This window comes from Petaurus breviceps, unplaced genomic scaffold, assembly GCF_028583685.1.
Source record: "Petaurus breviceps papuanus isolate PSGF00001 unplaced genomic scaffold, PetGlider_PUasm1.0 90650, whole genome shotgun sequence".
Classification (NCBI taxonomy): domain Eukaryota; kingdom Metazoa; phylum Chordata; class Mammalia; order Diprotodontia; family Petauridae; genus Petaurus; species Petaurus breviceps.
The window spans coordinates 6966561-6979418 of NW_027187299.1; the positions used below are offsets into that span (position 1 = coordinate 6966561).

Consider the following 12858-nt stretch of genomic DNA (forward strand, 5'->3'; position numbering starts at 1 on the left):
GCAGCTGTTTTCAATCTTTTTGGTCTCAGAATTTAAAAATTATTGAGGACCCGAAAGAAATTTTTTTTGTGTTATATCTGTCAATATTTACTGTTTTAGAAACTGATAAATTTTTATGAATTCATTTAAATGACAACGATAAACCCATTACATGTTAATATAATTAACATTTTATACGAAATAAATATTTTCTAAAACAAAAAGATTATTTGAAGAGTAGCAGTATTTTACATATTTTTGCAAATTCCTTTACTGTCTGACATAGTAGAAGCCAGTAAGATTTTCATCATACCTGCTTTTGCATCCAATCTGTTCTAGTGTTCCTTTAGTGAAATATATGAAGAAAACCTGGCCTCACACAGATATATAGTTGGAAGAGGAAGGCATATAATAGACAGCATCTTAGTATTATTATCCAAATAGTTTTGATGTCATAGATACACTTTGAGAACCCCTGATCTTGAGTAATGTTATGTATATAGGTCCTTAATAGCCACCATATGATGATTACAATCTTTCATTTCTTTTTCTCAAGTAACATTGAAATAATGGATGCCAAATAGGGACACACACAACACTGTAACCCTGCTCTAGCAATCATCTTCCTTAGCACTTATCTCGATTCTTCCTATTTCTGACATATAAGCTTGTTATGTTGTTGTAATGTTCCTAGAGCTTTTTGTCAGTGGTCAATAAATCTGACTTTATAGGCAAAATTTATTTTGTCTGAATCCTCCTTGAAACATGACAATTTCCTGCAACCACTGTTGTGTATTTGAAATGAAATGTAATTTAAAGGTGAAAGGTATAAAGGCTTCAGCAGTATTTTTTCTCCTCAGCTCTCAATGAAGGAGAAACAAGTTCAAAGGGATTTTTTTTCTTTTTATTGTTACTTTTTTAGAAAAATAAATAAAAGTATGTATCTCTTGGTTCTCTTATTGCCAAAGTTGAGTTATGAAAGGTGGATTTTCCATAACAGATAAATTTGAGCTTAAATAAAAGCCTATTTTTTAAAAAGCCCAAATTTCTTAACTTTTGTCATAAATACTACATATCATCATTTTTCTAATGAAAAATAGTATTCTTTTCACAAAATTAACTCCCTTTAAATGTAGGTATTACTTGACTGGGCAAGACACAGTTTGGTTACATATTACAAGAAAAAACTCGAACTGAAGGAGGACATTGTTGAAAGACTTTGGATCTACCTGGATAACATCCTGCACAGCAGAAAATTACAGACTCTCATTAAGAATGGAAAGACAGTAAACCTTCATTTTTCACTAGCCAAGGTAACTTTGCTTACTTGTGATATCCCACAAATGATTTATATTTTCCTTTGCACCTAGTTCCTAGTATCTCACTTCTCAAGGTAGTATGAAATGATATTCTGTTTGAAAGTCAACCAGTAAGCCTTTATTAAGTATTTAAAATGTCAGACATGGTGCTAAACTAAGCTCTGGGAATACAGAGAAAGGGGAAAACAGCCCTTGTCCACGAGGAGTTTGCATTCTAGTGGGGGTGTAAAAAAATAGATACATACAAGATACAGAATAGAAAGAAGGTAAAAAAAATTAAGGCTGAGGGAAAGACCCACTGGATTGTGATCCTTATAGTCTGTTAAAGTTGAAGGAAGTTTAGCCATCTAGTTGCTTCATTTTACAGAGAAGGAAACTGAAGTCCATAGAGATTGAATGAGGTAGCCACTAGTGCATAGAGCACCAGGTGTGAAGTCAGGATGCCTTGAGTTCAGATCCAGCCTCAGGTACTAGCTGTGTGATCCTGGGCAAGTCACATAACTGCTGCCTGCTTCAGTGCCCTCATCTGTAAAATGGGGATAATAATAGCACCTACCTCCCAGGGTTGTTGTGAGGATAAACCGAGATACTTGTAAAACATTTTCTAAACCTTAAAGTGCTTTAGGAAATGCTAGTTGTTGTTTTTAAGAAACCCAACTATTGAATGGAAAGCAGGGTCTATAACTCAGCTCTCTTGACTGCATGTCCAGTACTTTGTCCACACCATCATGTTTTCCTTTGTTTTGACTTATTATTCAACTTCAAGCTTGAATATTTCATATCTTTTTACCTGCATAATGAGCATGATACCTCTATACACTATTGCTAGACGCATTGAGAATCAGTACAAACCTTTTCAGGTGATTAGAGATAGAGAAACATTTAGTTCTCTGATGTATTCAGTCAGATTGTATTCCCCACCTACTCCTCTATACCACTAGTTTATTTCATAAAGAACACAAGTCTTTTCTGTTCCTGGGCTCTGCCAGAGACTGGGCCACCATTTGCCAGTAATTAGGGAAATCTGTGGGTGGGTGGGTGGACAGGGTAAGGTAGAGGCTTAGGATAGGAGAATAGATCAAATCCTAAGACTTGGGGAAAAGAGAAATTGGCAAAGGCCTAATTGGTTTATTAATATACTGACAGTGACACTTTAAGGGACTGAGATGAATGAATGAATCAGTTGCCCATCAGAGTTCAAAGCTGATGGAATATATGATAAAGATTAGAAATGCAAGTGCAGAGAATATAGGAATTACTACTTTCCCAGACTCTAGTTGCTTCCTAGAAGTTAAAGTCCTATGCTGAGATGTATAGTGGTGGTTGTGATTGGACCTTGCTGTCTTCTGCTAACTTAGCCATCCCCACCAATTCAGGGACCTCTATACTTGGTTTCAAAAGTTATTCAGTATTTCCAGGTGGAAATTGGAATGGAAATATATTTCATTGTGTAATTTTTAATTGATTTTTATAGATAATTGACTGAAATTTGGATATGGGAAGATGTGATGGATTCATTTTCCAGAACTGGGGAATGTACAAGCAAGAGGCCTTTTTGTGAACCAAAGCATGATCTTTTTGTGTACTAGCCAAAACAAATGCAAAATGGGCTTTAATTTTACTAACATCAACAGCACAAATTAATTTATGGGAATTTCTCAGAGTGACTTTTGGGCATTGTGGTGAGAAAAAGTTCCCCACCTATGCTTTCTACTTTGGTTTTACAACAGTGTTATGTTTAGTTTAGATGTGATCTTTAAAAATGTTTTGAAGAAAAGGTCTAGTCCCCAAAGTAAAACGAGTTAGGTGGCCATCAGGGTAGCTTTACACTGGTCTTCATGTTGTATTTCCATGCCATGGGGGCAGTGCCAGTGTTTTATTATTATTATTTTTGTTTTTCATCTTCAGATCATAAATGAAAGAGTAGCTGAGTTCTCTGTTTCTGATGCCCAAAGAAATGTGTGTACTGTGCTGAGCTGCTGCCAAGGCATTCTCTCAACGCCTACTCTTGCCGTCATTTACACAGCCAAGCATGAACTGATACTGGAATTATTAAATGAACTGTGCTGGCTGGCATGTCGACGCCCAGAAGGAACCTTTATATCCCAGTTGTTTGAAGTTCTCCACTTGGCCTTTAGTCAGTATCTCCTGATCCAGCGTCAGCAGGTTAATCCAAACCGTGTGTTTGGGGAAGTGATTGGGCACCTATTGCAGCCGTGCCTTGTCTTAAGGCACTTGCTTTCTGTTGGTACATGGGCACAGTGTGACCAAGGCCGTGTGCGACAGTACCTGAGCAGGGAAGTTCGGAATCAGATTGAGTTGGTCATTCAGGGTGGAATCTTTCAGCCAGAATTGTTGTCCTCTTACAAAAAAGAGCTCCTATTGAATGAGCAGTCAAAGGACAAGAAGAAAGAGGCTATTAAAAATATCCTGACACCAACCAATACCACAATCAGCAAACTGGTTGATGTGGGCTCTTGTGAACCATCTCTCCATGTAACTGTTGTGGCTAACTCAGTGTCTTTGCTATATAAACTCTTTCTGGATTCTTACTCTAAGGAAGAAAATCAACTCATTTGTTTCCATTTACTCCCCAAGCTTTTTGACTGCCTGAGGATTTCATGCCTGCCAGACGAGCAGGTAGAGGCCCTTTCCTTATCGGACTGGACTAATGAGCTTTTGGTTGTAGAACAGCTCCTGAACTTAGTGGCTAACAACAATATCTACAATGTGGCTGCTGACCGGATCAGGCACAAGGAGGTCCAATTCCAGTTTTATCGTCATCTTGCTGAGCTCTTGATAAAACATTCCCAGGCCTCTGTGCCAGCCTGGTTCCGATGTCTCAAGACTTTGATCTCCTTGAACCATCTGATTGTGGAGCCCGATCTGGATGATCTAGTTGCTTCAGCCTGGATTGATGCAGAAGTAACTGAGCCTCGAACCAAGAAATCTCAGGAAACCCTCATCAACACACTGTTCCAGACTTATGCCAAACTCAGACAGGTGCCTCGGTTGTTTGAAGAAGTTTTTAGCGTGATCTGTCGGCCATCTGCTGAGCATCTGAGGCAGCCTGTTTTAACTTTGAACCTGACAGTAGTGCTTCGGGATTGTCTTGTAGAGTTGCCTCCAAATCAGATCCTGGATACTTGGTCCCTTCTGCTAGAGAAGTGCCAGGCATTAGTGTTGCCTTATGTGAAGGGTGATTCTGATATGGCCCTCAAGTTGCTCTCCCTGAGTTTATTGCTGCATGGTATCTTGTTTAGCATGCGATGTTTGGATAGTGGCACTCCACTGCCTGTTGTCAAATGCACTCAGCGGGTGATGGAGAAAATGCTTCAAGAGGTCATTCAGCCTATGTTTGACCTTCTAAGCAGTTACCAGTCCCAGACTTCAAAGCTTGATCTGTGGCTAGAAACGGTCAGGGATTCTGCACTCCTTCTGTCCTATACATGGGCAGAAATTGACACTATGCTTAGTTTGAACTGCAGGCAATATGTCCCTATAGTGGGGGCTGTTACAGACATTGCCTCTGAGAGCTTGAGCCTCTCTTCATTCCTTGCAGGTACCAACATGAAACAGTGGGAAAAGGTACAAGAACTTACAGATCATTTTGCCTTCACTAGCAGGTATTGCTTAGAACTCCTATATATGCAGAAAATGAAAAGGACTTTAATGCGAATGAGTTTCCAGTCTGATATAGAACTCCAAACTTTAAGGGATGATGCTACCTTCATTCTCCATTCTGGCAAAAAAAGCATGAGACGAGGGGAGATAACTATGTGGAATCACCAAATAGGGACTTTGAGTGCTTCCTCTTACCCAGTCGCACACTGGCACTTGATTGTGTCAAATCTGACAATTCTTATTTCCTATCTCTCTTCAGATGATGTGACCTATATAGCCAATGTACTGCTTAGGACTCTGCCCACTACTAAAACCCAGGAAAGCTCAGCAGAGGAAGAATCATCTATTACAATTGGACAAGTGTCCCAAGCTTTGTTTCACAGTCCTCTTTTTCCAGAATTGCAGTCCCTCCACTCTGCTTTCTTAAGCTGTGTAATTGAGAGATGCACTAGGATTCTGTTTTCTGGCAACCATAATGACAAGAAACTCCTAAGTAAGCAGCTACCCTGGCTTTTTGAAAAGGATCACATAATTATAACACAGTGGGAACTCAGATCTGAAAAAGATGGACCTGAACCTTTGGAATCAAAGGAAGAAGTTGGTCAGAACTTACTGATATTAGCAAAGAAAGACATCCCCATTATTTTGAAGGGAGACCAACTGGAGAGAATCATGGACATACTGGAATTTTTTTCTGTTTTAAAACTAGATGCTCTCTTGCCGTCTTACCATGTACATTGTTTTCTTCTGTTACTATCCACGGCAACCAACACCAAAGCTGATAGCTCTTGCTTTTCAACAGGAAGTCTCAAATTTCTAATGACTTCTTACCAGCTCCTTGATAACTTGCAAAGGGGCAAAAATGCCCATTTAATGTTTAAGATCATGTATGCTAGTGATATATTTGAAGTCATATTGACTTCGCTGTTTAATGTGAGCAAGAGATTTCTCATTGACGTGGATACACCCTCCTGGATGGAATTCCTCCAGGTAATAGGGACTTTCTTAGAACACTTTTTTGAGGCGACCATCCAATTGAAGCTGAGTCTGGGCCTCAATTTTGAGAAAATCTTATCATTTCTCTCAAATTGCACAGTATACAGGGAAACAACCTCATGCAAGCACTTGGAAAACAGAGACTTCCCAAGCAGACAACTTCTTTTGGTGTCCTTAACTAAATTGTGCCAAATTTTGAGCAGTTATGTTGAGCAAAAGAAGTTCTCAAGTAGACTGCCTGATTTGTTGCAGCAAGCCATCCTCCACACCGGGGAATTTGTCCAGCTTTGCTCAGAGAACAAAGACTGTCTCCTTCCTTCAGTTTTCATTTCATCTGTTACTACGCTCTTTGAAGTTGAACTGAGCCATCGGTCCAGGGCCAGAGACATAGTATGTTCAGAAGCCAAAGACAGCATGCTGCTTTCCCATACTGCTTTGTATAGGAAAGTTTATTCTTGGATATTGACTGAATTGCCAAGTCTGGCAGCAAATGACCAGTCATTCAAGTTAGCCTTGCAGTTCTTGACACTGTTCTCTTCAATTCTAGAGTTGCATCCTAGCAAAGGCACAGTTTTTGTTAATATATTTCATTCCATAAAAAGAGTACTTGCTGGTATGTTGCTTTTTTTCTTCAACTAATTTTGTATTATTTACTATGAATTATTGGGAAAAAAATGTTTCTGGAGCTCTTTCTTGTTTAAAATTTAGCTATGTATAATTTTGAAGTTTAATACTCTTTTTTTCTTAATAGCCAGCCACCCATCCACCCTTGATTAAACCGAATGGAACAATTTCAGTTGTTCCATTTCACTAGTGATAATGGCTCTTTCTTTTCTCAGACTCTTCTGAGAAAAGACTAGTCTGTTTCTGATCTTTCTTAATGCAGGCATACTTTGTATAAGGTTGCCCTGACCAATGACCTTTTTGTAGAGAGACACCATTGTGTGGTAGAGAGAAGTTTTGAGTTGGGATCAGGAGGCCATAGTTCTACTTGAGGGTCTGACACTTAGTAGATGTGTGACCCTGAGCCAGGTTTAGCCTTTCTTAGTTTCAATTTTCTTGTTTGGAAAAGTGGTCTGTTGATGTTTGCATCAGGTATTTTGCATCCTTCTTGTGAAACAAGTGTTTTTAATCTACAAACTATATAAACTCTTATTACTTACAACAAAATCTAACCATAGTCATTAAACTTTAATTTAATCATTTGGTTTTTAATATTATTCCTGGGGAATGACCTTCCCCTGTTTTCAAAATAATGCTTTTAAATCATAAAATAAAGTACATGGGATTATAAAGGAAACTAATTATTGAAATTCAGTTATGAAATTTTTGAAAAAAGGTTAGTGAACCCCAGGTAAATAATCCCTGAATGAGAAGTAGTAAGTAGGATATGTCAGCATTATCATTTGTTTTTGTTTTAGAGCTGCTGTTAAAAAAAAGTAACATGTCTTATAGAGGAACTTCATGAGGGATTTTTAAGGGTTTTAACCATCATGTTCTGTAGTGACTTATTAGGCTATCTTATAGCTAATAATTGTTGATAGGAAGTAACTTACTTACAGACAAGGAATAAGCAGTAACGTGTATTTAGCTATTTACACCATCACTTACAGTCTATGATTTTTGAGGTAGAGGGTGGGGCAGATCAGGTCATTAATCTAATGTAGCTCTTACAATAAAGGTACAGATTTCTTTCTCTCAGTTGTCAAACTCATAGCCTGTAAGGAAATGACGTATCTTTTCTGATTTGTCTATTGATGGGCACAAAGCTTTGCTTCTAGTTCATTGTAGGGCTGTATTAACAAGTGAATGTTGCAGTCTAGAAAGCACAGCCACCTGGACTGTCTGGGACCAAAGCCAGAGTTTGAGGTCTGTGACTGAATAGCATGAGTGTTGTCCCAGACTTTAGAAGTCTCTCTGTATCTCCAGTTCAGTTGTAAGTTAATGTAAAAGGCTCTGATATCTCTTTTCTGTGTCCTTTTATATCAGCTACTCTAGGGAAGACATTCATCTTCTAATAGAGCTAAAATTTGGTCATTTGTTAAGGCCAGTGATACGGATCTGAAATAGATTGCCTGTTAGAATAGTATCTGAAGTAAGGTTTCCTCTGCCCTTTGTTAAATGCAGAACTTTATCCTTGCCATTTTTTCTGCCTTAACCTCATAGTACCCTGGATTCAATGGTACTCAAAACCTTTGATTCAGTTGCTGAAAAAGCTAATGTGATCTCAAACTTCATTAGTGTGTTTAGATCAAGGGAGATTATGTTCCAGTGAACTGTCTGTCATTTAAATCACATATGGAGTATTTCATTTAGTTCTGGGCACCATATTTAAGTGGGATATTGACAAACTAGAAAAGGAGTGTGGTCAAGAAGGTGGTGGTCCTGGAAATCATGTCAGGAGGAGATGCTTAGCCTGGAGTAGAACTGAAATGTGATCATTGTCTGCAAAGATTTGGAGGGCCATCAGCTGAAAAAGACAAGTTAGTCTTGTACAGCTCCAAGAATTGGATCATATGAACATAGACCTTGAGCTTGAAAGGACCTCATAAATTAGTAAAACCAGTTAGTCCAACACCCTCATTTTACAGATAAAGAAACTGATACTCAGGCACATTAAGTGGCTTGCCCACAACAACACAGGGAGTATTAGAGGAACTCAAATCCCCCGACTCCCAAGTCAGTGCTCTTCCCATGGCAACATGCCGCCTCAGATCGTAAACTAACAGGAGGCCGATTTCAGTTGGTCTAAGGAAGTTCTTTAAAAAGCATTTAGGGCAGTTAAAAATGGAGTGGATCGACTTGTGAGAATTCTTCTTTACTGGAAGTATTTAGCTCAGTTGCTACCTGTTAGAGACATTCTAGGGTAGATTCATTCATGTGTTTGGTGAGCAGTTGAACTTAGTAGCCTTTCAGTTTCCTCCAATGTGAAGTTTCTAGGATTATTTTTGTATTTTGATACTATCAGCTCAACTTTTAACTTCTTAAATTAGTTCAGAAAGAAGAAAATGATAGCTGTTCCCTAAAAGGTGGTACATATCCCCAAATCATCCCTAGTATTAAAAAAAGTCATACCATGAGTTTTCAGATAATTAAAAATGCTTTACTTTTGTTTTTTCCCTTTTCCTTTTTTTTTAAACAGGAAATCTTTGGATGTTGATAGTGTGTGTGTGTATGTGTGTGTGAATCAACATGACAAGTGATGGATTTTGCTTTCTCTGTTCAAAGATCCTAGAATACAGGTCAGTGAAGATGTGGAACCTCTTTTGGTGGCACTGTTTAACCAGCTGCTGGTTGAAGGCACTACTGAAGAGTTCCAGATGATAATGCAGCATATACTCCAGGGATTAGAGATCAGTAACATTTGGAGACCACATATAAATGTGAGTGATTCTCTTCTCTGTTTCTAAGGTGTCTGACATGTCTTTTTTGGGGTGGGTATTTATTTATTATCTGATCTTTATACAAATGGAAAAACTTTTGAAATATTATATCCCCAGATTCATGTCCTACCTTTGACATAGGTTGACTGTGTTTTATCCTGAGCAAGTCACTTAACTTCTCAATGCTTTAAGCAACTCTTGAGGCTATAAGTTTTAGAGCAAATGTAGATCTTCATTGGTTGAAGAAGTTCGTTTTTGAGAGCTACCTGCAATAATGAAATTGCAGGTTTGATTTAAAAAAAAAAGATAATAATGAAACTTGTCTGTTGTATTTTTAGTGATCTCTATTCCTTTTTCTAGTTATGAATTCTTCCCAAACAACTGGTCTGAAAAGTACATGTTGCTTTCTGATTTTCCTAACAGTTCTCAAAGGGTCCTTTCCATAACAGTTTACATTCTTGGACTTTTCAAACACTGGGCTACTATGTCTTATCGCTTTTGGATCCTGCTAATCTCCTTTCTTGTACTGATTTTTAATAATTTTTTGGCCAGTACTAATTTGCTTTCACATCCCTTACATTTCTAGTGGTCTCTCTCCCAGCTACCCAGAGAATCATTCTTTGTATGAATGAGCTAAAAAAAAGAAAAGAAAAAAAATTTTACAAATTAACCAATATATAAAAAAGTCTCACATTATATATAATTTTCCATACCTGTAGTTCCCCACTTCTGCAAAGAAATAGTGGGGGGCAGCTAGGTGACTCAGTAAATAGAGCACAAGCCCTGGAGTGAGGAGGACCTGAGTTCAAATTCAGCCTCAGACACTTAACACTAGCTGTGTGACCTTGGGCAAGTCACTTAACCCCTGCATTCCCCCCTCCAAAAAGCAAAAAAAAAAAAAAGTGGGAAGTATTTTCCTATATCTTTTTGGATATGGAGGGTATATCTTTTTGGATTTGGAGGAGCCAGCATTCAGTTTGGATTATTTTTTGTTATAACTTCCATTCACATTGTTGTAGTTGTTGTATATGTTGATTTCCTTGTTCTGCTTACTTCATTCTGCATCAATTTATATGTCTTTCCATGCTTCTTTGCATTTATCATGTTAATTGTTTCTTAATACATAGTAATATTCCATTGTATTCCTATGTCATAACTTGTTTAACCATTCTTCAGTGGATGGATCTACTTTGTTTTCAGTTCTTTGCTACCACAAAAAATGCCACTATAAACATTTTGGTGTATATGTGACCATCTTAAAAATTGTTGACGTCCTCAGGACATATGCCTATTAGTGCACTCTTTGGGTCAAAGGATAAAAATTCAGTCACTTACTTTGCATAATTCCAAATTTCTTTCCAAACTGGTTGTGTTAATTTCTAGCTCTACTAAAAATGCATTAAAGTGCCCATCTTCCACAGACCCTCCAATGCTGATTTCCCATCTTTTATTGTTCTTGCCAATTTATTGGATGTGAGGTGGAACCTCAGTATTGTTTTGACTTGCATTTCTCTATTATTAGTGATTTAGAACATTCATATGGTTGTTAGTAGTTTGCACTTTCTCTTTTGAAACCTGTTTGTTTATGTCATTTGACCATTTTGGGAAATAGCTTTTGGTCTTAAATGCGCCTGTTATTTATATATAATGGATATCAGACCTTTAATCAGATATTAGATATAATGATTTTTTTCCCAGTTTGATGTCTTCCCTTTTCTTAGTTGCATTATTGTATTTTTGCTTTTTGGAGGGGGGAAGGTAGGGCAATTGGAGTTAAGTGACTTGCCCAGCTAGTTCTTTTGTGTTAAAGTGTCTGAGGCTAGATTTGAACTCAGGTCCTCCTGATTCCAGGGCCGGTGCTATATTCACTGAGCCACCTAGCCTCCCCTGCATTATTTTATTTAGGCAGAAGCTTTTTAATTTCATAAAATCAAAATTAGCTATGCAGCTTTTATAATTTCCTCTTTTCCCTTGTCCTGTTAAGATCCTTTAGCTGTGAAAGTTTTCTTTTCTTTTTTTTTTTTTTGCTTTTTGGAGGGCAATTGGGAGGGGCACTTGGGGTTAAGTGACTTGCCCAAGGTCACATGGCTAGTTTTTGTGTTAAGTGTCTGAGTCCAGATTTGAATTCAGGTCCTCCTTACTCCAGGGCCAGTGCTCTATTCACTGGGCCACCTAGCCGCCCCTGTGAAAGTTATCTAATCTTTTTTTTTTCTATTTTTAAAAAATAGTATTATCTTTAATAGTTAGGACGCATATCCATTTTAAATTTATCACGGATTATGGTTTAAAACATTGGTCTAAATCTAATTTCTACCAGACTACTTTCTAGTTTTCTCAACAATTCTTTCCTAGATTTTTTTTTTTAGTTTTTTCAGACACAGTTATGTTGAGTTGTTATTTCTCTTTCTTCCTTATTTAGTATGTTCTATTGGGCTGCTTTTCTCTTTTTTAACTATTACCAAATGGTTTGATGGTTGCTGCTTTGTAATATAATTTGAAGTCTGGTTATACTATTTCCTCTCATACCTATTTTTGTTATTTCACTTGATATTTTAGATCTTTGGTTTCCTCAAATGAATTTTGTTGTTAGGCCTAGCTCTGTAAAGTATCTCTTTGGTAGTTTAATTGGTGTAGCATAAATCTATAAATTAACTTTCATAATATTGTAATGGCCAAAGTATGAGCACTGAATGTCTCTTAAGATACCTGATTTCCTTTATTTTTGAAAAGTGTTTTATTGGAGTTGCTGAATATTCTATTGCATATAGTAATCACTGATGATAGCTTACACGGGGGTACTGGTGGTTGACATAATCTCTTATAATTTGGGGACAAAATTGATTCTTTTCGTTGTCCTATGTTCTTTATATTCCACTCTTTCTTGGGTTTCTTCACCAATATACCAGTATTAAAGGGATACTAATGGCACTATATTTAATATAGTAAGACCTTTTAAAGTTTTGGTTATAATGTTTGGTTGTGTTATGATTTAGTAATATAAAGGGCATCTCATTCACCAATACCAATACACAGAAACTATATATCATCCATGTCCTTTAACATCAGCATTATGCTGGAGTTCTGTTAATGACAATCTAGTAATGTTTCTTCTAAAGATGAATTCATTTCCTTCTGCTTGTTGCTTTTTTTTGCCTTTTAGGATATTTTGTCAGCTATTAAATTGATCAAATTGCTACTCAAATGCCCTTCAGATGGAGATAAAATAAGATCTTTCTGGGTGGTCTGCCCTCAGATAATCTCAGCTTTAACTGTACGTATCTTGTGGTTTGACACAATTATTTAGTCCTTAAGCCAGGGGTTCTTAACCTGGGAATCCATTAGGTTGGTGGTTTTTGGTTTTTTTGTTGTTAATATTTTCTTTTTAATTTTTTTTAAGCAGTTGGGGTTAAGTAACTTGCTAAAGGTTACACGGCCAGTTATTTCTGGGTGTGGTGCTAAGTATCAGAGCCTGGATTCGATCCCCAGGTCATCCCGACTCTGGGGGCCGGTGCTCTTACTCACTGAGCCACCTGGCTGCCCCTGTGTTGTTAATATTT

The 12858-nt window shown here is 37.4% G+C and overlaps 1 protein-coding gene across 2 annotated transcripts in view; it reads left to right on the top strand.

Moving 5' to 3' along the window:
- URB2 (URB2 ribosome biogenesis homolog) overlaps positions 1-12858 on the top strand; it is a 45139-nt gene that overhangs the window by 2736 nt on the left and 29545 nt on the right. For both annotated transcript variants that reach the window (XM_069064887.1, XM_069064888.1), the window contains exons 3-6: positions 1116-1292; positions 3207-6531; positions 9147-9301; positions 12462-12572. In XM_069064887.1, the coding sequence (XP_068920988.1) occupies positions 1116-1292; positions 3207-6531; positions 9147-9301; positions 12462-12572 (3768 nt within the window). The remainder of the gene's footprint in view (positions 1-1115; positions 1293-3206; positions 6532-9146; positions 9302-12461; positions 12573-12858) is intronic.